The following is a 26554-nucleotide window of genomic DNA, read 5'->3' as shown; positions in this document are numbered from 1 at the left end:
ACATATGGGACTCTCATTCTAATTGTGATTACTTTTTCTAACTTTTTAACTGCTGAGTTTGATAGAACAAGAACTTAGGTCAAATTGCCAGACAAATCAAACAATTTGCCAATCGCTTTTTACAATTTTGTTCGAGCTTTTCATAAAATTAGAATAAACATTTCTAACTACAATAAGCACTATTTTTATGAAATTACTTGCACATTTTTAAATTTATTTGAATATTAAAAGCATTTTTTTACGATTATCTACAATGAAGTTTGTCATAACAGTCACGACGAACACATATTAAAAAGAGAAAAGGTAAGTTTAATGTGTATAACAAATTTAAAAAAATATTTCACTTTGTGATTTGGTCAGACGGTATACCATTCAAATACTTGCACAGCCACAGAAGGTCAACATTTCCTAGTGGCAGATCATATGAAAAATCTGCTATCGAGGGATGCTGAAGTTTAATTTAATTGGTGGCCATTTAACGTTTCGAAATGTTTCAAAATTGATCTTGATTGCACTTGTAAATTTCGAATTTGACATATTGACCTCCAGAATATATTAGAACAATATTTTGGCAGTTTGAGGGTCGTTTACTAGGAAATGATTGAATGTTGCAATATTGGCTCAATCCCTGCATTGAATTCCTCACAAATTGCAATATTGGTTCAATCCCTCACTATTTTCATTTTTGTTTTTGACGTTATCTATCTTTTTTACCTCAGTAATGAATTTCACATATGGCGGGTTGTACCTCGTCCGGTTGTTTTGAGTTGGCTTTTATGCAAATGAAATAATTGTAATTAAATAAATGGTTGACGTGGAACGTCTTGTGACGTAGCTCCGCCCCGAGGATAGTATTTTGTCTGGTGCACAAATCATGTTTTTTTGTCAATTGCCAAAAAACAGGGTGTAGTTCATTCTATTCGTTTTAAGGGGAGTTCATTGATTATAATGTGAAAATGAACTTGAACTCCAAGTGTGTGATAATATTCACGTACCACCTCTGTGCCGTATATCAGCTATGTTAAAATAGTATCGATTCCTCATTATATATTCATAATCTATAACCTGTTGTCGCTGGTGGCGCTCTGTATAAAAGCTTTATCTTTTGACTACTTAACACTTTTGCTGGTTGTATATCAACTATAGTTAAAAAATACCACATACATTAACGGGTCAATAAGTCACGAAATATTTGCTTGATATTAATTCACATTCAATATGTGAATATATGTCATCTAATGATATCAGTATTCCACATTTCAGGCAAATTTCTGGTATATCACCATGCCGTTTATAATGATGACAAGTGAAATACAATTTTAGGATGACATTGGGCAATTCAACTCTGAATTGTCATAATTCAACAATGGTTACAAAACCTTTATAGGTATAGTGCTTTATTTTGGATAGATCTTTCAGGTGTACAACAATTTTTGTACTAACATTTTTGAAGAATATTTTCAAATCAGGAGCCCTTTCCCTCTACAGCAAGCAAAACAAGGAGGTTTTTCGAACAGTAAATTATTTTAAAATACTATCGATACCTCAATATAAATTCACATATTCTCCAACATTTTGTAACTGGTGGCGCTCTGCAAAAAAAGCTTTATCGCTCACGTGATTGTTTAAACATTTTGCTGGTTGTGTATCATCTCGACATTGAACAAAAACAACTACATAGAAACCCAGGTCAGTAAATCATTAATATGTTCTTGATTATATAGTATTCACGTTAAGAAATGTTATGTTAAAATCTTGCTTTTGATACATTCCCGTCACTATGTGTCATCCAACAATATCAACATTCCCTGACTCAGTAAGACATTTCATGGAAATTTCAGGTATTCCCACACATGCCGATAATAATGTTGGCGAGTAAAATAACTAATTTTTGGGTGAAATTTAGGAACCATTTATTATATTCCATGTTTGAGATGTTTGGCACCGATGATCAATTTTGTCATTGATTGCATGTGTAGAATACGATGTTACCATGGAAATAGACTCCTAAAAATTCTCTCGCGCGACAAAAAATTAACAATTCGACAATAGAAGCCTATTTTGCAAGTTTGAATTATTTAGGGCCAAATGACACATCATGTGTACCAAAAATAGCGAATTTGACATCATGTGGAACTGATGCCCAAAGAAGAGACTTCCAGTTCTAGATATTGTATGATATGTTTAAAACACATATATGTATATATGCGCTTGTTAACCGATATATATATATATATATATATATATATATATATGTCATGATTACCAAGTACAGAGCATGTAAAAAAGAGAATATGCACAGAAAATTACGTCAATCTCACTCCATATCTTCCCGTGTAAATTACAGGAGAATTTATCATCACACTAACTTTCTTGCCAATATTAATTCAACACCATATTAGTACATACGTCTATCGACAATTTAGATATTGTTTGCTTATTTGTTTGTTTGTTTTCAAAATTCGAACGTTTTCTTTAATAATTGATTACATTTAGTATTACCCAGTGACGTCACAACATTTGGTCTATGTTTAACTATAATCACTGATTTGTAGGCGTTTATAGTAATCGCTGTTGCCATTGGTTACAGGTTCTCCCATTCAAATCAACAATGCAGAATACTGGAATCATGCACCCTGGTAAAAGTAACGACTATGTAACTACCAAAGAGCCATCAAGCGTTCCTAACCCACAATTCATTGCGGACAAAACTGATGCCATACAAAACCAAGATAATAAATCGTCGAAAAATAAAACCTCGTATTGGAACGCATTCGTCGGTCTTTTCATGGGACTGCTTTCTGGTGCAAGTTTCGCGGTATCTGACATATTCGCGCTACTGTGTATCAAGTTGGGCTACTCGCCAGCACAGGCTTTGCTCGTGAAGTCATTAGTAACCATGGCAGCAGCGATGCCGTTTCTCATTTACAAGAAAGTTAATATTCTAAAACTGTCTCGGAAGGATACTTTGCTGAACGTTGTTAAAAGCTTAAGTGAAAATGCAGGTGACTTCTTCTACTATTATGGCTTGGATTTCATTGGAATGGGAGACACGACGTCAATTGTAGTAGGATCGTTGCCTATCTTCACACCTATCTTAGCACGTCTATTCATACACGAGCATTTCCGGTTTCATGACTGCATTAGTATAATAATCAACATTGCCGGAATTGTACTCATCGCACGGCCTGAATTCATATTTGGCGATACCACAGACGCACCAGCAATCGGATATATTTACGCTATATTAACTGGCCTCGGCTTAGCTATCGGCACTGTGTGTGGTAGAGAAATGTCCGATGGGCAATCTTTGCTAGTAGTTATATTCTATAACGGGTTATGTGGAGCTATACTTATGTTAATTCTAGTGTACCCGACGAGTAGTTATCGTATGTATGTATTGATACCTCAATATCCCATAACGATTGCATATATGGTTGCCATGGTAGCCTGGTATATTCTTTATCTATACACATACAACAGAGCGCTACAGCTGCTGAGTGCCGGCAAAGTAGCGCTGTTGGCCAACGGCTCCATGATTGTTGGTTTTATAGCCGATGTTACTGTGTTTAATAGGGAAATTGTTTACTTGGAATTCATTGGAGCTGCACTGATTATTCTAAGTGCCGCGGTTGTTTGCGTGCTCGTTTGGTTTGAAACAAGAAAAGAATTGAATGAAAACACTAAACTTATTAAGAATTAAGAATCCAAATGTAAATAATATTAGTATTTCATTGTAGAGTATAATTATGTTTTAATGATTTGATCCTCTCTAGTAACGGGATAAAGAGCACAAAGCGCAGTGATAATAGTTTGTGTCAAAATATGTTTACAATTAATCGTTTTAGCATTTATCAATACTATGAGAATGTTTTTCGGTTCACTGTCAATCTATTGTCCATTAAGACATTATTAAACACTTATTTCCGTCGACATTTCGTTGAAAGAGTTTTTTTCTCAAAAAAGTCTTCTATACTCTACCGTCTTCGGGTTCACTGTTCCAAATACCGTGGGTTTCATTGTCAAATCTCGTGACCTTCTCGCTTTCAACGAGATATTGGCGGTCATTCACGAATAAGGTGAATATTGTGAAATAAATGTCGTCATCTTGTAACCTTATCATGGCTGGCTGTAATATACTTCTTTTGAGTAGTGTGAAGACACCAGTATAATACCATTTCAGTCAACAACCAACCAATGATCAGACATGTAGTTCACGATATAATAACTCTTTATTAATACCGGGTTAATGGAAGCATCGTCTCGCAAGACAATCATAGCATTAGACAACCTAAGTACAAGATTACTAGCCCTTAAATAGGCCATGGCTCGTAAATCATAAGAAGGTTGGCTTTCATTTGGGAAAGCCAATGAAATATTTCTAAATGGTATATTCTAACTGTCCATCGCCATACATGGCTATTTGATTTCGGGTAAACCCTGGATAATCAACTTTGACATTCTAAACTAAATAAAATGTATACGCCTACGCATCGACTTACATTTTACACTATTTAGCTGTGAAAAACATCATGACACTGACACAAATAATAGGTGGTGATCGACTACACTGGACTGCACGGCAGTTAAATTAAAATGCACCTGAAGAAATATACAAAACAGACAACATTTATCGTCTCATCTTCAAAAAAACTCAAAGCGCGGTGGTCGTCGCGCAGCGCGTGTTCGAATTTCGTGTAAATAAACAATGTATTTTACACGCGTTGTGTACGTCGCTATGAGTCCCATATCGAACAGGACACGGCACGACGACCAGCGCTCTTTAACATTGTGTGCATATTGGCACGGGCAGAACATTGAATATTTGTAACGGATAAGAGAGCAATTGGAGGAAGAGATAAAATAACAACCTCTTTGATGACAGGCTGCAACAGTGCACGTAACATATTTTACATTTATATTTCTCGCATCCAGTGCATCAGTCTGCCACAAATAATTACTACCACGACAGAAAAGGTGACTATTACAAATCACGATTTGAACTATTTTTATCTGCTTTAAATACAATCATACCAGCTATATTTGCTGGCATTTATTCACTGCAATAAAAGAATGAGTTACTAAAAAACAGAATAAAATATTTAAAACATTAAGTGCACATTGACTAGTTTTAATTTCAACTTGGTTCTAATGTGAACCGCTAAATATAATGCATATAACCAACCAAATGACTGTTTTACTGATCCATCCTAGTCAGCACCAGCCCCATCTTACACACACACATACGTACAATTGCACAGAAAAAGAAAATCTATAAAACAGCACAATTGAGTCATAACATAGTTCTAATCTAGTTATATTTATATTGCTTTCATCCAAAGCAAAGAGGGAAAAAGTATTATATAAAATTATCCATATTTCATAAACATAAATAAATTGGAATTAATTACAACTAAGGACGCAAGTTTTTTCTCAGAATTGGAGGGAAAAAACAAAGTAGTTTCCATAAACAATCATAAATTAAAGGATGATTTCAGAAAAACATGAAAAGCAGCATGGGCGTCGACATTTGAAGAAAAAAATCAAACTTCACTGCATAGACTAAATTTAGAGGTTAATTATATTTTCCTTATAATATATATGGCAAAAAATAAACACTGTGTATGGTAGGATTTTAAGTGGAGACACTTGAAATATAGGTCATTGAGAGATAAAATTTGAAATGACATAAAGGAACACGCATCATAACCAATATTACAGTGACACATTGAAAGTCGTCTAGTGTGGGATTCAAACCTATGCCCCCCAATATGCAGGATTGATAAGCTAACCGACCAGTCGACTTCACTTGCGATGGAGCTATTTGGGAAATTGTCCATGGGAGTGAACTGTACTTACAAAACTTGTATACCCTTTATTGCTACTGGGTTTAACCAACAACTTTAAATGGCAGTGTTTGATTTACTTTGGTTTTGCTGTAGACTGTCGTCAGTCATTAGGCCTAATTTGTTAGTATACTGAATCGGAAAATGCTGAAGTCGTTTCCAAGAAGACCGAAGGCCTTAGGTCTGTTCTTCTCTGCATAGTTTCCTTGATTTTAATTATGCATGTAAGCGAATGACGTCACTGGTATAATAATAGGCGGAGCGTGGCTCAGCACGTCAGTTATTTTCCACTACCTTTCGAAGCATTAAGAAAGGCGTCTTTTCCTTGTAAATATCAATTCACAACATTTTGCTGAATTCCTTATATGCCATGTTTTTCCGGCACAGAGAAAGACATGTTTTATTGTTCATTTACTATATTTATAAACAACAGAGGTCAACTTTCTATTCCCGGTGTACAGTACGCAATAACGTGTCTGTGATTGGCTGGTCGCTTTGTGACGTTGCATGAACTGTCAATCCTTCTCTGTTCAGTACCGATGGAAAACTATTTATTGTCGCGTGAAGGCGTTTACAAGCGTTAATAGTCTGCAGGCCTCCGGTCTGCGCTGAAATGCCTTCGGCATTGCTTCTGCATTTTTCGATTTAGTATACTAACAAATTGAGCATGAGGAATGTCAACAGTCGAATTTTGTTGGTATGTCATGAGGTCACGGGGTCGGGTCAAATATTAAATCAAACACCCAATATTAATTAATATTTTTACTAATTTGAGGAGGATAATTTAGATTGATGGGTAGCAATATAGTTCAATACAACTTTTTGCATATATCAAGATAAATGCACTGTCACACGCAGCGTAATATTACCGTAATTGGTATAGTACAGGTGTGATGGTTCAAATACCAAAATGGCAACAGTAACAGAAAGACTTCCCTGGCGGCGATGATAAAATACGAACACGGAGCCAACAAATGAGGTTTCAACTGGTACTGGTATTATTATACTCTGCAAACATCAAGTACAATAACGCGGTAAAACTCCACTACTCCAATAACTAGATACTTAAACTCCAATACAATTCAACGAGATCTCCGATCTGAACTCAATGCTGAACAACTCCCATATATATATATACTACCACTGTCTATAAATAGACCATTACATCAGCATACATAATGAGCCTGGAACTTACTACAAATTTCTAGAATGTTCCATTACCTTCCATTGCCTCCTACAGTGTTCTATTACCTATTCAACCAGCTTCTAAAAAAATATAGAGTATTCCACCCAGACACAGTACGGTTCTAGAACATTCTCAGTGACACGGAAGTGGTAAATTAGTCGTATGCGACATACACAATGTCAGTCTTTCACATAAAACGCCACACATAAACTACATGAAAACATAATTTATTGAGCACAACAACATTTTGCTTGGTAAGGTTTGAATCTCTGCCAGTATCATCTGCAATAGTTCAGTGCAAAATGTGGCCTTCGCCACGCCCCCAATGCATATATACGGCTAGTATGGGTTGGGGGCGACAAAGACATGCACCTCATACACCACCAGAAGGCTGGAAATAGAAATAATAGATTCTATAAACTAACAAGTATTGTACAATAACTAAAAGCCCAGGACGTGACGTAGAGCTGGTCATAGAAAAATGTAGTGTTGTGCTGCCGAAGCATCGCCAATGCATTGTTTGCTGTTTGCTGTCTTTGGTACGTTATTTATTACTGAACACAACAATTTTAGTTGGTCGAACTATTTATGTAGCCTAACACTTGAACAGGTCACAAGTCGATTATTTGTGTTTTTTCTTTGTACGGTACGGAGCCCGGAGCTGTACAACTTTGTCCGTAATGCAGCTACAACGAGAAATTGTAATAGACAATGCATTGAAGAAAATATCTCCAGTATTGTCAGCCAGAGAGGGCGCACTTAAATATACTATATAGCATCTGCCTTGGTGTAGAGGTGAGGCAGGAATGCATGAGTGAAAAGGTTGTCAAAGCCTATCAACTTCACAAAAATTGAAACACACTGTGGAGAGTAACAAGTCACAGTGTAAATGGAAAGAGAGAAAACTTGACTAGATAATGTAAACAACGAGGAGAACAATTATAAGGATTACACCAGACCAAGAAAAAGAAATACAAGATGGCGGAAACACTGATCAACTAATTGGGGATGGTTTACAGAATAATGTGGAAACAATTGAAATAATCACAGGTATATAGTCGGATCACTCGGCATTCCAACTGAGATTGAAATCTTCCCATGCTAGACGCATTCCATGTGATATTTAGTTCCAGTCCAACACTGGATGAAAGGTGTGCAAATATATGAACGAAAACATTACAAATTTGAATAATCAAGATGAAAGGTCAAATTCAAGATATGATACATTTCTCTTAAATACAATAAGGAAAAGGCCAACAATCTTAAAGAGAAATTATAAGAATGTGAAAATAAAGTAAATACATTAAATGTAAGCTGCTCGGAAGTATCAAATGAAACAATATCAAATGAACTAAAAAACAAAATGGAATTGGATAAAAAATACAAGTACATAACAGAGGAGCAAATTATAAGATCAAGGACGAACCGGTTTTTAAAAATAATGGGATTGAACAAATAAATAATTTTTTAGTTCAATGAAAATAATTGCAAATAAATCAATTAATCAATTAAAATTGATCTGAATCATATATCAATTTTGTTTTACTACTTTTGCTACTTTAATACTGCAGAAGGGAGAATGGAATGTTTCTCAGAGTAGACAACCTAACATATAAATAAATATTATGGTTTCGATGTAAAATGTAAAAGAAAATGTAACGTGTGTTTATAATATTTGATTGCATATTTATAAATATTATTTGGGTTTCGGAAAAAGTTTTGTTTCTTCACTTACACCTTCTTTAGTTTCAAAGCATGTAAACACAAATGCAATGATAGAACTGAGAATTACAAGAACAGCACCGATTATTTCTAAAATAACTACTTGTTTATGATATACAATGATATCAGCTACAAAGCTGACAAAAATACTGATGTTCCTTAGAATTGTGGTTTTACTAACACTCTGTAACTGCAAAGATCTGTTGACGGAGTACAGGTAAGCAACAAACAATGCTACCATTGCTACTAGATATGTAATCGTGATAGGATATTCATATATCAACGTATATATCCGATCACTACTTGTAGGATACACTAGAATTAACGTGATTATAGTACCACATAACCCATTATAGAATACAACAACTATCAGAGAAAGATCATCAGACATTGCTCTAGAGCAAACAGTACCAACAGACAGCCATATTCCTGCTAAAAGGGCGTACACATATCCGAGGAAAGACGAATATGTGTTACTGCCAAATATGAATTCAGGTCGTGATATTAATATGATACCAGCAATATTAATGGCAATACCAATGCAATCTCGGTTTCTAAACTTCTCTTGTATGAATATGCTGGCAAACACAGGTGAAAAAATTGGTAATGTTCCTGCTGCTATTGAGCTTGCATCTCCCATTCCAATCCCATCCATGGCGTAGTAGAAGGCTAGGTCTGCTCCGTTCTCACTAATACTTTTCACAATGTTCAAAATAGTGTCTTTCCGTTTGAGTTTCAGAATATTAATTTTCTTGTAGACAAGCAACGGGGTAGTTATTGCCATCATCATCAATGATTTGACAAGTAAAACCTGTGATGGTGAATAACCAATCTTGACACATAACAGAGCGAACACATCTGAGATAGCTAGAGTTGCACCTGACAGTAATCCCATTGTAATTCCTAGCAGTACTGTCCAGTAGTTGTATTTCCGGGGTACGCTTTCATCTTTTTGAATGACAATATTTTTGTCGGTGATAGATTGTAGTTTCAGGAAAATGTCAGACATCTTGTTATTTTGTTTCAGGTTTGGAATACACCGAATTTGTTGGTGAATGGCATCTATTTCCGAGAGCGGAGTTACATGACTTTCTACCTTGACTATACGCACATGTATCATGTATTGCTATGCGCGAGCTGCCAGCTGTAGAATGCCGATGGAAGAGCCTGTAAAAACAGATAAATTCGTGAAAACAGCTCAAACTCAACAATGAGAATCCAGGACAAGCAAATTGATATATGTCACACGTGTAGGAGTAATCTTGGCATACTGTTAAGAAGAATTTCAACAACTCGTCCAAATCAAATTTTTTGTAGTTTTTGTTGTTCGTTCGTTTGTTGACTGCTAGACGGTGAAAATATCACAATGTTCACTCCCGAGAATAGATAAATGAATTACAACTTTTACTATCATCCCATTAATCAATGAGAACTGTAAAAGTGTAGAAATAAAGTAATAAAACTGACAAAAATAGTAAATATTCGACCTAGTGGTTATGAAAGATGACGCTCCACATGAGGGATAACAAACCACATCCTAGTTCATACACATTCTCAATATGAAAAATATGAATGTTAAACAAAATATTACGGCAAATAATCAGTTCCCATGGAAACTGGTGCATATGTGTTAAAATATTCGATTTCAACACAACTTTCGAAAGATATGAATCCCAAATTGGTGTCAAATAAAAGGTTTTGAATTATACATTTGACAAAATATTAATTTATTCAAATTAGGTCATTCGATAAGTATTAATACTATTATACAGTCAAATAGTTGACTACGATACTGCTGGCAATACAATAACTCTGACCCAAGTAAATAAGCCAATACATTTCATTCATTTTTTTCTTTCACACAGAAGGTACATTAAGACAGCTAGACATCCCCAGCCTACTCTGTGTAAAGGACTCATCCATCACTGATGCTTGCCACACTTCTGGAAGCTGAGTCACTTAAGTAAAGATGAGACTCAGAATATACCATCATGAACAGGCTTTAGGTACTTATTATTTATTCGATCACAATATACTCAATACTGCTTAGCCTAGTACAACTGGCAGACGAATTGGGCCAATCACACACCCTTGTTGCAGCTGATATCTGTGTAAAAGCGAAAGTAATTTACTCTGCCAAACCACCACACTATGGCTATGGGTGTTAGAGGGATATACTTGAATATAGCTATTATTACAAGTATTGGGATTCTGTACAGTGATACTCTCCCAACTCGTTGAATTTGATGTATATGTTGTTGGCACTGATCGTAGAACTCTTCAAGAAAATCCATATGCAAGAGGTGTTCGAGCTATAATGTTAGTACCAGAAGCTCCATTTCTTAACTTCTCGTTTGGCCATGACGTCCTGGATCAGTAAACGAGGGGGACATTTTGAAGCTTTTGACCATGCCCAGAAGCTGGCATAAATGCAGCATGCCTTTGCTGTGAAAGATGCAACATCTGCCATCATATTCTCAAATGAACTGGACAATCATCTAGATATAATTGTAGAAGTGATTGTGATTTCAAAAGGGCTGATCGAAAGTCTGAAACACTTGCTTACTGGGACACCTTCTTGAATGGCGGTGATATACTACTACATATGATGAGAGCTGAGCGTGTAGAAAATTCTCAATGTTGTATGTGAAACAATTCATTGGTAATGTGAAGCTTGTAGACATGCATATTCTATATATATATCCACATATTTTGCAGATATGCAATCATAGGATCACCCTGAAAGATTGATGGTAACTTTGTTGCCAGAAGGTCAGCCAACTACATCTTCAACAGTGTTTCAACAGACCAAGGCCTGGAACAGACTGTTGATAGATATAGAAAATAGCAGTGTGGTGGGCTAAATGATGAACGCAAAGTATGTAAAATCGTGAAAACAATTTCTAAATACCAAAATCCATTCGATTATAAGACCATTACTTCACAGCTGATCAATATTGCTATAGGATAATTGGCCTCAGTAGATTTAAGAAGAAGGCTAACACTTCCTCACAACAAGACTGCTGCAAAACTCTAAAACAAAAGTTTTGGGGATCCTGAACCTCGTATAAAAACAATCACTTTTTTGCAGACATGATGACAAAAACGATTGACAAGTTCATGGTTCATTCGGAGTAGCTGTTTCATCAAATTCTTGTTGTTTCTAAACAGCCAGGCGTGAATCTGCAAACATTCCTTGAAATGAAATTGCAACAGTGCGCACTCAACTCTTCTATGATGATTTACCATGAGAAAATGTAAAAGTCCGACACGCTCGAGTCAACATGTGAATAGGTACAAAGCTTGAGAACATGGCTGGCCACAACATATATTATTGATGAAATGGCACTCTTACAGACTCTGCAGGAAACACGTTTCAGAACGTTTGGTGACTTGGGGCAACAAGAAATGCAGAGTTTGACAGGCATACTGAATGGTTACTTTGGTCTTATGGCCACAGAAATAGTTTTTGGCGGGTATGACAACGTTCAAACAATCAAGCATGCTGAAAGACAAAGACGTGGTGGAGAAACAGGAGTCACCTATGTGATCAAAGAGAGTCGAAATGTACTCAGGTACAGAAACTTCATGAAGGTTACTGGTAACAAAGCAGCACACTATTGTAGGGAAAATAGGAAATGATCTATGTCTATGTCTATCTGCAACACATGCCCTGACTGGCTGTGATAGTACAAGCCGCTTGTTCAAATTTGGAAAGCGTATAGCATATACTAAACTCGCGACCAATAATCCTGCAGCATTGACAACCTTTGGAAACTCAAATAGTTTGAATGATGAGGTTTATGCAATGTGAGCATATATTCTAACTTTGAAAGGAAAAACAAAAGTATCATGTACAAATCTGAACAGGTTGTGATATGTGCTGGCCAGATAAGCAGACAAGTCTGCTGGTCAGTTACCACTGACTGAAGACATCATGTAGACAGCATGTAATGTGAGCCAAATACCAGGCAACGATATGATGTCCGAGTCATGACGGAATACTCTGGGAACCATTTGGGTATGTTTGTGTAAACATGTGTAATTTCTATGCTAGCGAAACATAGTGGATAAGTTGTTTTACGAATGATCAGTCTAATAGAGTTATTATGGTACATACATGTACAAGTTGTTGCAGGATTATTGATATGATGTCCGAGTCATGACGGAATACTCTGGGAATCATTTGGGTATGTTTGGAAACTAGAAGATCAACAACTTATGCCAGTTATGTACACTGAAGAAATAACTCCAACAGAAGTACGATATCTAACACACCTTTACTGCACCGACAAAGACTGTAACATAAACAGTGTCAGTGCCATGCCATGAATATACAGCACCAGTCGCGATGTTGAGTCAGACAGTGACAGTATTGATTAATTAAAACTAACAATTGATTGTTTAATTGTGAATATTGGGTTTCAACTTGTTTCTAATCACGTTGTATTGTACGAGCTGTATTCTGTTTCAAAGGAACAGTTATGACAAACTAAATTATGAGAAACAAAAAATCTGAATATATGGTCGATTAAAATATATAACATATGTACAAGTATTTGTTCAATTTGTTAAAATCGGAGACACAAAACACATATTCTGTACTTTTTCATGAATAGTTTTTGTTTTAAATACAACATACTTGTTATATTTTACAATGATTGTTTTATTTTATCTGAAATAGTGTTTAATTGAGTCGAAAAAATCATAAATTATAAATCCAGAAAAAACATAATTAATGATAATCATTATGCAAAGTTATGCTAATTGTCATACATTTTCTTATCGATGAATACGATTATTACTGCAATTTAGTTTGACACTAATTTTACATTTCCATCCTAAGAATCAATGCAGTTTTATGATAAAATTAACCTTACAACAGTGCAGCTCAATGTTGTATTGGTTGTCTTTGAAACAGGCCATTTAATGTTAGTGACCCAACTATTTCCTCTACGTGCAAATTTTTTTGAAAGTTGAGATGTTTGAGGCCAATAAAATATAGGATGTGGTTTCATGTGGGTGTTGCTCTCATTTTTGGGCTCATAATGGGAATGATCACTGGTATAACCACACTGCACGAAGTCTTGTCTCACATGCTCATTTGCTAATTGCAAATGAGTCTTTCATTAATTCTCTCATCAAATAAAATAAAATTAATAAAAGTAGACGATTTTTCACTTTGTATATGTGTAACTGTGTGCGAATTCCATTTAGAATATATTAATGCGTTTTCTTTCGTTTAAATTTAAATTATGTTGCTATCAAATACATGTGAGATCATTGTTGTACATTGTTAAATTAACACATATCTTATCTAAGCCGCACTTCATGGCACTCTATAAATAACTATAAATAAGGCATCTTCATAATTGTCTTGCATTGATATTTAACATGTTCATTTGGTGAAAGTATTATTTTGGCATATATATAAAAGTTAAGCCATTAAGCCAATGCCACACAAGTACCAAGTACAGTGACTGTGATACATCTCCCTTTGATAGCAAATACATGAAAAAAAGTAAGAAAAAGCGGTGCATATTCAGCTTTAGTTACTGAAAATAAACCAGCATTTTAAGTTGCTTACATATATGTCATTTTTCTGACTACGTGAAAAACAGATATAACATTATAATGTAACACGGTGGAAACTCGACATCGATCCATAACCATATCCATATTATATCTTACAAGACAGACAAGATTATAGTCTATCACTAAACGTGGCATATGTGTAAACCATCATATATTCACTAGTTTTGGCAAAATATATATTTCTGAGACGTATATATAAGTCTGCTTTGGACGTTGGAATATTTTACAGATATAGTCGTATGTAATTGCGTTTTTTTATATACACAGCCTAATATTAGTTCGCCAATGCTGGAATTCTAATGAAACACTTTTCCAAATTTAACTTTATCGGCATTTATGCGAATACACAAATTAATCATCACATGCTGATTAATATGTTTTGCCTTTAAACGTTAATGTTTTCTTTGGGCTAAAAACAGAAGAAAAAAACAGAATACTAAATATAGGTTTTCATGTTTTTTCATGCACGAAATATAAACAGACGGAAGATTGAATTGTTTTCCCATCAATCAAATTAATCCCGCGTTATGTCATGTGACCACTAGTGAGCTCACATACATTTACTGTTCCATGAACAGCCTCAAAACCACAATTCAACAGCATTTTTCATTTGTTATATTTATGCCTGGTGTTGCATTTGTATAGTTCAACATATAAACATTGTGATGTGTTTATTTGTATGGAATATGACTACTGGCGGATCAACCAGGTAATTGGGCCCACCACCTATGGAGGAGGCAGGGCACAAGGGCAGCCATGGTCGTAATAAAAACACACATTCCTCGAGGTCAGCGCTGAGGTGGGTATGTATTAGAATTGCCACAGCTATCCAAGTAACGAACAAAGGAAACATAATTAAACTCAATGCTCACTATCACGTACGATTTTTTATGTCACTTTTTTATGTTAACTTTATGTCAAAAAACAATTGAATTTACTGCAACACGCCATTGGAATTCCCTTCCTAGCACAATTAAAAATGAAATAAACAGACAAAGTCAGTGAAACGACGAAATGTCTACTATAATTTCATTTCATATGTTTTTATTTATATATATATAAACACATATATATTTGTAAGTTTATTGTTACTCTTCTGACTTTGTATGATTGAGTAATTGACAAAAATGCTTCAATCAGTATATTTTCTTTTATCTCTTTTGTTAATTTAATACGTTGAATCTATTCAATTATTTAAATGTACAACTACCTGTATATAACTTAGTAATATTATTATTTACTGTTTATTTTGTTCATTCTTTACAAAGGTTCATGGACTAGACTAGTTCTAGGGAACTATTTTCGTGATCCTCACTATAAACAATTTATATAAATATCTAAAAATATATATTTATTTAAAATTCAAATTATACACTTATTTACTTAATTTTATTTACTCATTTGTTTATATATCACATTTATTTGTATATTATTATATGTATATATGGTTATAGTGAAATAAACTTCATCCATTCATTCATTTGTTTTCAAATGTTTAATAATACACCATTTAACATTGACCTCTACTCATTACTTATCAGGTATGCTCACAATTACATTCACTACGATTATTGCAAAACACTGAACCTTTCTAATAGCCTTTTTTTCAGAAAAACCTATAAGTAAACCAATGGCTTTGTTGTTAGATGCTCTACATTTTGTAGTTGATATTGTAGGTTCGACCCCTTCCGATGGCAAACTTCTTCTATAATCGAAAGTCTATCTCCTCGTCAACTTCAGACGTTGCACCTCGACTGACGCTGTTCAGCACTAGTCAAAGAGCAAGATTTTATTTACCATAACGGCTAACAAAATATGCTACAGTTACCCAAGTAAGACAATGCTGATTTCCAAAATATGCTAAAGTTTTCTGTTGCAATTACACCCCGCATATGACTACAAGTGACCATTTGACCAATCACAGTATACACAATTAGACATCAAATTGTCGAGTGTGACGAAACATTAAAAGATACAATCTCAGAGTCAACAAACTAACATATACACATATACCATAGTCTAAGTGTAAAATCGAAGAAAATGTTGTAATGGTGATTACATACGTTTTAAATATGCAGTTTCAGGTGTTTTTATTTTTATTTGGGTTGCCGGACAAGTTTTGTTTCTTCGTCTATTTTGTCTTTGGTTTCAAAGCACGTAAATACAAATACAATAATAGAACTAAGAATTACAAGAGTAGCTCCGATTATTTCTAAATTAACCACCTGTTTATCAAATACAATTATATCAGCTATAAAGCTGACAACAATAGCGATGTTTACTAGGATTGTGGTTTTACCAGCACTCTGCAACTGTAGGGATCTGTTAAAAGAGTGTAAGTAAGCACCAAACGATGCTACCATTCCTACTAGATAAGCAATCGTGATAGTGTATTCAGGTATCAATGTATATATCCGATCATTACTTGTAGGGTACACTAATATCAACATAATTATAACACCACATAACCCATTATAGAAAATTACAACTATTAGAGAAAGATCATCAGACATTGCTCTGGAACAAACTGTGCCAATAGACAGCCATATTCCTGCTAAAAGGGCGTACACATACCCGAGGAAAGGCGAATATGTGTTACTGCCAAATATGAATTCAGGTCTCGATATTAATATGATACCAGCAACATTTATGACAACACCAATGCAGTCGCGGGGTTTACACTTCTCTTGTATGAATATGCAGGCAAACACAGGTGAAAAAAGTGGTAATGTTCCTGCTGCTATTGAGGTTGAATCTCCCATTCCAATCCCATTCATTGCGTAGTAGAAGGCTAGGTCTGCTCCATTCTCACTAATACTTTTCACAATGCTCAAAATAGTGTCTTTCCGTTTGAGTTTCAGAATATTAATTTTCTTGTAGACGAGCAACGGGATAGTTATTGCCATCATCATCAATGATTTGACAAGTAAAACCTGTGATGGTGAATAACCAATCTTGACACATAAAAGAGCGAATATATCAGAGATAGCTAGACTTGCACCTGACAGTAATCCCATCGTTATTCCTAGCAAAGTTGTCCTGTAGTTGCTTTTCCGGTGCAGTGGTATGCTTTCTTCATTTTCCTTCACATCATTTCTTTCAGTGGTAACTAGTAGTTTTGAGAACAATTCAAACATCTTGTTTTCTAGGTTGAGGTCTGTAATGCACAGTATGTTAGTGAATGGCATTTATAGGTACATGAATTACAACTATCACGTTCTTGTACGCACATGTATATTCAATATAATGCATGCATTAATTATAAGCTATAAATATTCATCACCTGGTAACTACAACCAGAGAATAATACAACAGTCGAAAACTCTCAAGAAACTGTATCTAAGGCTTTTGTTGAGACTTACCAGAACAGATTACCCTTATGACATGGGTAAATGTGGTTGTTTAGGATTGTCTCACACTTATTTCACAACGTTAACCATTTTTGCTGACTCTTGGACGTTCTGAAGATTATATTTCTTTTCACTAGTGTAAGGAAAATCAAACATATTTGTTTTCTATTATCTTTTTTTTACTTCTTAGAATCTATTATCGTTTATAATGTAGAATTGGGTGGTACATAAAGTAAAAAGAACACATCGTTTCTTGAGTTTCGCCCTCTTACGACATGGGTGGGTGGTGTTCAAGTAACCCAAGATCAAATAAGATACCAGCATAAGTTATCACTGTACAGTCATTGAGATTAAACCTTTTAAAAAAACGGATGTGTGAAAATTACTAGTTTTCCCTTTCCTATTGTAGTTGTGTTGTCTATTCCAATCCTATTCATGACATGATCTGCTCCATTGTAACTAACACCGATAGCAACATTCAAAATTCAACATTCTGTGCGAGTTTAAGAAAATTATTTGTAGATAAGCATTGCGATAGTTATTGCCACCATCATCAATGATTTGACAAGTAAAACCTGTGATGGTAAACAACCAATCTTGATGAACAACAAAGAAAAGCAGTGATAATAGACCCATTGCATTTCCCACGAATGGTGTTTAGTAATATGAGGTTATCGAGAGGATACTGCAAAATATGCACGAAGACAGTACAGCGGGAGTATCGATCGACGCTGTCTGAGTGCATACTTTGCACCATCCTCGTAATAACCTTTTTATTATTATATAGTTTTCCCTCCAAGGAATACATCATGGAAATGCCGAAATCCAAAAAGTTTAGAACAGAGTCAGCGAACATCTTTGTGTGGAGTCCGGTCAAACCCTGGTGGCAGCCATGTTTGTTTTTATTATTAGAGGACGCTTACGCGCGTAATCATTCCATATTTGGAGTTCGCATTCCCTTATATGATAGGATGAAAATGCCCCGTAAAATACCGCAAAATTAAGGCACGCTGTAACTTATGGCGTTACGGTGACAGATGTATGATAATATTGTTTATTGTTCACTATCATCACTCGAAATGTTATTTTCTTGTCGGTAGCAAGAGACAAACATATTATTTTCGCTGGTAAATAAAGTAGAAGAAACATCGTTCCGTAAGTTACGCCCTTTATCTTCAAAGCGTCCCTGTGACATATAAAGATGTAAGTGTCGCAATTCACAGCGACGGTGACTGTACACGTCACAAGTTGTCGTTGTGTGGAATATTGCTTACGTCAAAGACGTCACACAAAAGCTTCGTCGCTAGGGGGCGTGACTTATATAAACAATTGTCAGTCTCTGCTAAACTACATACTTGTGTGTTCGGTTTGCGTTTTGTGGAAGCAAATATGTTCAATCATATATACAATATTTTAGGCATACATTTGCTCATTATATCTGACAATGTTATAAATACAAAACACAGCTTTTAACAAAAGAAATGGTTTAGGGAACAGGTTTAATTGGTTAACATAGTCCTTATGTATAGCAGTAATTTGTGTTCCTAAGATCTGATAAAGTTTGTTGGCTGCAAAGGACAAGGTGACGTCACTGTTATGAATCACTTCTGAATCACTTCGCCGACTTACTATGTTCTATTAACGATAGCAATAACTACAACTTTGTCATGTTTGGAATATCCATATTGAATTTGAAAAGTGGTATTCAAAGAATAACTTTAGGTAAATCAACAGAAGCTAATGGTATACTTGCGGACAATTTGATATATTCTGATACTAAAGTATTATCCATTATGTCTTGTGGTCATTATTGTTCACTATGAGTCACGCAAATGTCAGACACCATAATGGTTCTTAATGTAAATACATCCGGCGATTGGATATTATTAAATATAGTTTTATTACTATTGCTACCAGTATTTCTAAATTATATAAAATTATGATTTTGTCTAGATGTGATATGTATTTGACTATTGACCATCAATTTTGGTTTAAAATAGGCCACTCAACCGATGCGTTTATTTTTTATTTTAAAATAGTTTATTATTTTTTTTTATGAATGTTATAACAGCTTTTGATAGGGTTAATCCTTGTACGGTTTTTCCAAAGGCTGTTGATAGGAATATGCTTATTTTTATTGTTAGAATGCTAATCTTTTTATATCGAAATCAATTATTTTCTGAGCGATTGGGATCCACTACGTCTGCACCTTGTGAATTTGAGTGACGTCAGACAAGGTGGCAACTGTATATGGTTGGAGCATAGAAGGTACTCATGTTAGGACCTTCCATGGGTGGAGTGAGCAATCACTTAGTAAATAGACAAGTTGGTTGTAATTTGGGTGGTTAGTGAATGAACCATCGATTTTATGCGGACAACATCGTGGTGATCTGTCCTTCTGTTAAAGGATTGTCTGGTTGATGAATGTAGCATGTATGCATGTAGTGTTATTTTTAATCCTGTTTCTATTTTTCTACTTCCATCACAATGTAGAAAAGTATTCAGCGTATTTCTAAAGTACACTGTTTTTATGCTAGGGCGCAGCCTTATTCATGGATTTGCCGACTGCTCATCTATCGAACCAAAGATTTTTCAGGGTTGTATATTGTCCACCCTGATCTAATTATTGTATAGCAGGGTGTAAAGAGGGTCGGCATGGAGTATTTTCATAAGCTGTAATCAATCGCATTTATTATCGTAATTTAATGCAATTTAAATAAATAAAAAACGTAAATTCGTAGACATGGGCAAGGTATAAAATGTAATCAGTTATTTTATTCGTCCGTAATTTGTACAAATTGATAATGATATTTATGTTTATGACGACGAAACTGATGAAATTAAGCAAATTAAGAACACATAGAGGTATGGCCAAGGCCAGTATATGTACCCAAATAATGTTACTAATAATTGTATTCACTCATCTACTTTGTCATGTATTGTGTAGAATGTGAACAGTCTGAAAACTAAATGGACCAATCCTGACTTTCTGTTATTCTTATCTAAATATGGGGCTATGACATTATTTTTCTAACTGAAACATGGAGCGCACCTGAAAGCAAATTTGAAATTAATGGTTATGAAAGCTATCACAATTCACGTATAAAGCGCATGCGCTATGGTCGTACTTCTGGTGGCATTAGTATCTTATATAAAACAGGGTATTTTAATGAGGTGAAATTGTTAAACAGTGAAGCGACTGATAGTATTGTCTGGTTTCTTTGCAGCACTGGTGATTCGAAATATTGTTTTGGCATTGTTTATTTTTCACCCCAGTATTCTAGCAGTTATTCTAATGAAATAAATTTTCAAATTTTGGAAGATAAATTGGCAAATAATATATCTAAATATCCGGAATATAAATTGTTTTGTTGTGGCGACTTTAACGGCAGAACGGCAACGAAACCAGGCTTTACTGAACAAGATAACAGGGATTTTTTCGCTGATCAAGTAAATATGCCAGAACCAGAGTTACCAAAAAGGTCTTCCCAGGATCGTGCAATTAATCCATTTGGCCATTTATTACTAGATTTATGTAAAAACTCTAATTTAAAAATTCTTAATGGCCGATTATTTGAAGATAAAGGACTAGGCCATTTTACATGTATTAAACCTACAGGTGCCAGTGTAATTGATTACGTCCTAACATGTTATGACAATTTTGAACTGTGTAGTGATTTTTCCATAGTTAGTAGACCCGATTCTGACCACTTACCAATTATATTTACACTGAAAACTCTAACCCAAAGTGAGAACAAATCCAGCTCTTGGTAGAAAGATTTCACACTTATTTCAAATATGGGAAATACTATTGAAGCTGCTAATATTTTATCTGATTTGTTATTTAACGCGGCTGATGGCATGAAACGTAAATGTAAATTGCCACAGACTATAAGAAAGTTTGATAAGAAAAGTAATTGGTTCGACGATGACTGCAAATATATGAAGCAACAGACCAGGAAAGCCCTAAACCAGTTTCGAAGTTGTACATCTGTTGTTAATCTTGTTGTTAAACTATATTACTCACAGAAATAATTATCGTATATTGCGAAGCGACAAAAAGAAATTAATTAACAATATCAAAGAACGTGAACTTTACATCTCTGCAATCAATCAGAATACAAAGGAATTTTGTAATTTATTAAATAGTAGGAAAAGTGGCCCATCTACAAAAATCCAACCATGGCATGTTTATTTTTCTCAACTCTTTACGAGTACAGATTTGAATTATGGGGATGATAGTAACATGTTTTTAGAAGAAGTTCAAGACTATCTTGATAATTTATTAATTTTGCCAGAGTCAAATGCAGTTATTGACTATCAGATTTTAGATCAAGCCATTACAATTGTGGAATTGGAACATGCCCTTAGTCGGTTAAATGCAATTAAGACAGCTGGTATTGATGGTTTATCGCCGGAAATATTTAAGCATATTCCTATGATTTTTAAACAATTACTTGTTAAACTTTTCAATACAATAATTAATACTGGTATATTCCCTCCACAATGGGTGCATGGTTTAATTATTCCTGTCTATAAGAAGGGTGAAAGAGATTCAGTTAATAACTATAGAGGTATTACATTATTGCCTTCGATTACAAAAGTTTTCAGTGATATTTTATATCATCGTCTGCTTAATTGGGTGAACTTGCACTATCCTATTGTGGAAGAACAGGCTGGTTTCCGTAAAAATTATTCATCAGTTGACAATCTATTCATTTTATCAACCATTATTGATCGTTATTTGTCATTAGGAAGTAAATTATACTGGGCATTTATAGATTTTGAAAAGGCATTTGATAGGATTAACCACACCTTATACTTTTATAAACTAACAAAATCGGGAATGGGTGGCAAACTATTTAAAGTATTGATTCAGAAGTCCATGTACCAAGATATCAGGGCATGTGTTCGCTCCCCGGTAGGTATTTCTGAATTGTTCAAATGTGAAGTAGGAGTCCAACAAGGCAGTGTTTTATCGCCACTCCTTTTCTCTCTCTTTGTAAATGATCTTGGCGAATCAATACAACACAGCCACGCCGGAGTTTATATAACGCCTATAAAATTATTTTATTTGTTATTTGCAGACGATTTGGCAGTTTTTAGCTCTTCCATTATGGGTTTACAACGTCTTCTGAATAATTTGGATCTATATGCAAATAAATGGAGACTAAAAGTTAATATTGAAAAATGTAAAGTAATGGTATTTAGGCGTGGGGCAGATTGAAATCAACTGAGCAATGGTGGCTTGCAGAACATAAACTAGAAGTTGTTTCTTATTATAATTATTTGGGTATAGTATTGTCGAGTTCTGGGCTTTGGAACGTCAGGATCGTTGTTTGCGATTAAGAAAAGTATTTCGCAATTTGACGGTATTGATGTAAATATTGCATTTAAAATCTTTGATGGTAAAATCCTACCAATTTTAATGTACGCTAGCGAAGTCTGGGGCTTTCACAATGGCAATCAAGTTGAAATTATACAAAACAAATTCTGTCGATTTATATTGAAAGTCTATCATAATGCACCAAATTTGGCTATAAGGGGGAAGTTAGGTAGGTTTACTATTAAAACGTTTAGACTAATTAGGATTATTAAGTACTGGCTTCGCATTTTATCATTACCTCGACACAGACTGGTCTATTTATGTTACATGTTTCAATACCATGAAGCAGAAAGGGGTAAAAAGTGTTGGGCCCTGAATTTTAAAATGTTACTTCTTTCTTATGGCCTGGGTGAGGCATGGTACAACCAAGGGGTGGGGAACTCTGAATACTTTGTTAAGCTTTTCAAACAGCGATGCTTGGACATTGATATTCAAAATTGGCAAAGTGGACTTGAGCTATTTCCGAAGCTGTGCTTTTATAGAAAATTTAAATATATATTTGGTCAGGAGAATTATTTTAAAACAGTCCAAAAAAACTGTTACAGGGAAGCATTGTGTCGCCTAAGAATTTCTGCCCATTGTGTACGTATTGAAACTGATAGAAAATTCCATAATACACGCACAGAAAGAATTTGTATTTTATGTAATACCAATTGTGTAGAGGACGAGTACCATTTTTGCATTATCTGTCCGTTTTATCAAGAGTTGAGATCTAAATACATCCCAAGTTATTATTATACACTTACCTCACCCGAAAAATTTATATCACTATTACAATTACAAAATGCAGTAATCTTGCGTAACATTTCTAAATTTATTTTTCTCGCCACAAAAAAACGTAATACAATTATTTTGGTCTGACACTTCATGTTCTTTTCATATTAAATTGTTCTTTTTCAGTCACTGTAAAATGACATTGTCCTCTGTAACATGTTATGTAATTACAATGAGTATACCTTAAGGCCGGAGGCCTACAGTATTATGAATAAATTTATTATATTATTATTATTATTTGTACAAAGATATTATTTTTTGTAAGCGTATAAAGCATTTTCCAAATAAATGTCGTAATTAGTACGCAATTTCCAATTTTGATTCTTAAATATAAAATATCAATAATATTATAAAAATGTACAATGTAATTAGAAATTTGCTTTATCTATAAAGTGTAAAAAACTATTTTCACTGTAAATGAAACTTTCATTTATTTCCTGTAACCTGTACCAGCTATCGCCCTAGCCCCCCCCCCTCCCCTCCCCTCCCCTCCCCTCCTGTGAATATAATGTAATTTGAAATGTGTTGACATCACCTGTTTGAAATGTTAATCTGTAGGAACACACCTGGCTGTGACTGAATACATTTGTACCGAACTTGCTCGCCCTCTATCATTCTCCCAGCATTCCAAGCTTTCCATGCATGTAATAGTAATAGTACTAAAAATTTTCTACGAAACTTCGGGATTGTGATAAAACCACACTCTTTAAAAAGCGGTGGTCGTCGCGCCACGCATGCAGGAAATGTGGGGGTACGAACGAGAAGTTAATAAACCTTAAAGCGCGGTAGTCGTCGCGCTGCGCATGTGTGAGATATATGGGTCCAATATAAACAAAGATGGCGACTTTGACTGTTTCGCAGACCAACGAGTACGAACTGAGACGTTTCCAAATTTTAATTAGGTAATTTTCATGTGATTGGAAGGTATCGAAGGAGTCACTGTCGGTAATCAATGCAAGTCGCGCCCAGGTCAAACCTCATACTTGTGATTTCCATTTGAAGAACGCATTGGATTGTGGGAAAATCAATGTTTATCAACACAAATGTCACACATGCGCAGCGCGACGACTACCGCGCTTTAACTATATAATTTCTTTGGTGATTGGAAGGTATCGAAATACTCACCAGTGGTTATTTGTGCACGTTGGGCCCAGATCAAAACTCGTACTCGCAATTTCCATTAGAAGAGTGCACTCGGTTGTGGGAAAATCAATGTTTATCAACACAAATGTCACACATGCGCGGCACGACGACCACCTCCCTATAAATTAACTGTAATTTAGTTTGATTCAAGAAATTATGCCTTGTCAGTGAATTCCACTGTTTTACCTCATATAGCCCGAAAACACTCATGAACTCAATGCAGAAATGGGGCTATGGGTGAAACAAAACAACAAGGACCTCTATGCATTACGTCAGCATATTTAATAAGCTGAACATCCAATGATATTACGTCATATGTATGCGAGATGGTGAAGGATGAGTACGTATATCAGCAATTCATGTCCGATTTCTGAGAAGGCAATAGCGCCATCAGCGTGAACAATGCGACTTTAAAAGACCTTTTAGTATTACGCAGCTACGGTGTTTCCCAATGTGCGCGCATAACGTTTTGGGGTGTAACGTAGCTGCAAGCGTGATAATGAGCTCGCGGGTGGACCAATAGACCATTTTCCGTTTACTGCGAGAATCACGCGTTATGCGTGAAATCGAACGTAAAAACAGGACAAACAAAGGTCATAGCGTCGTAGTCGCGTCAAACATCGCGTGGGATTCGACAAACGCGAAGTATTTTGGGGGACATTTCCATGCTTAATAATGTGCTGTCCACATTTGATGATAGGCAATTTCGATTAAGTAAGGGTATTCGAAAGCAATATTCCTCTGTCGAAGATCGGCCGGTCAATGTAAGCTCCGAAATAAAGAAATTCTAGTTCAAAATCAAATCGTTCTATTTTTGCGACAGACGTTCGACGCGCGTCTTTCATGCATCTCGCGAGATCTCGCAATTGTACGGAAAATCACCTATCGACGTGACAATAAATAGACTTCCCTTTTATCGAATATCAATAGACTGACAGGTTTTTATTTGAACCATGAAAAAGGGAAAAATGCGGGTGTCATGGTAGCCTGACATGTAGCGCCCTCGCCGACCCACCGGCATCAGACCTCACTATGCAAGGGAGCGACTCACTCGTGCTCGTCAGCCTGCAGCTAGTGTCATGTCTCATTACCTCCGGGAAATTGGTATATTAACGGTATTGGGGCCTTCAAGTGTTGGAATTCTGTAAAATATTTTGTGTACGATCATGCCAAAATTGCAAAGGATGAATCATACTTTACGTTTTAGGGACTGGTCATTTTCTTTGGCCGGGGTGCCGGGGAATCTGATTTCGCAAAAATATGAAAAGAGTCTGGGTTGCAACTTAGACATTAGTAAAAGAAAACTGTTTCTCTTAAACACTTAAAAGATTGTGCCATTGATATACGCAACTGTACTTTGGGCCCTGTACTCTACGAGAAACAATTCCAATACTAGTATGCCTATATTTCAAATGGAATATCCTACAACATTTTTACGTCATTCGTGAATGCGGTACAAGTGTGCACACAAGCAAATGTCAAAAGGTCAAATGTAAACAAATTATACACGGACCTATATTTTTGAATAAAAGTGATATCACTGTATATGAGT

At 35.2% G+C, this 26554-nt stretch overlaps 3 protein-coding genes across 3 annotated transcripts; 1 reads left to right on the top strand and 2 right to left on the bottom strand.

The window, feature by feature from the left end:
- Positions 1-1636: 1636 nt before the first annotated feature.
- On the top strand, positions 1637-4119 carry LOC144342129 (solute carrier family 35 member G1-like). The gene is made up of 2 exons (XM_085494240.1): positions 1637-1689; positions 2591-4119. The coding sequence occupies exon 2, from the start codon at positions 2612-2614 to the stop codon at positions 3701-3703; it is 1092 nt and encodes a 363-aa protein (XP_085350366.1). The 5' UTR covers positions 1637-1689; positions 2591-2611; the 3' UTR covers positions 3704-4119.
- A 4609-nt stretch (positions 4120-8728) lies between these two features.
- Positions 8729-9763, bottom strand: LOC102806579 (solute carrier family 35 member G1-like). The gene has a single exon (XM_006824480.1). It carries the CDS (start codon positions 9761-9763, stop codon positions 8729-8731), a length of 1035 nt encoding a protein of 344 aa, XP_006824543.1.
- A 6682-nt stretch (positions 9764-16445) lies between these two features.
- LOC102806695 (solute carrier family 35 member G1-like) lies at positions 16446-17486 on the bottom strand. The gene has a single exon (XM_006824481.1). It carries the CDS (start codon positions 17484-17486, stop codon positions 16446-16448), a length of 1041 nt encoding a protein of 346 aa, XP_006824544.1.
- Positions 17487-26554: the final 9068 nt, after the last annotated feature.

This window comes from Saccoglossus kowalevskii, chromosome 20, assembly GCF_978046115.1.
Source record: "Saccoglossus kowalevskii chromosome 20, keSacKowa6.1, whole genome shotgun sequence".
NCBI classification, from domain to species: Eukaryota; Metazoa; Hemichordata; class Enteropneusta; family Harrimaniidae; genus Saccoglossus; species Saccoglossus kowalevskii.
Note: the sequence above shows the minus strand (reverse complement) of the source record. Positions and strands in the feature narration are given on the sequence as shown.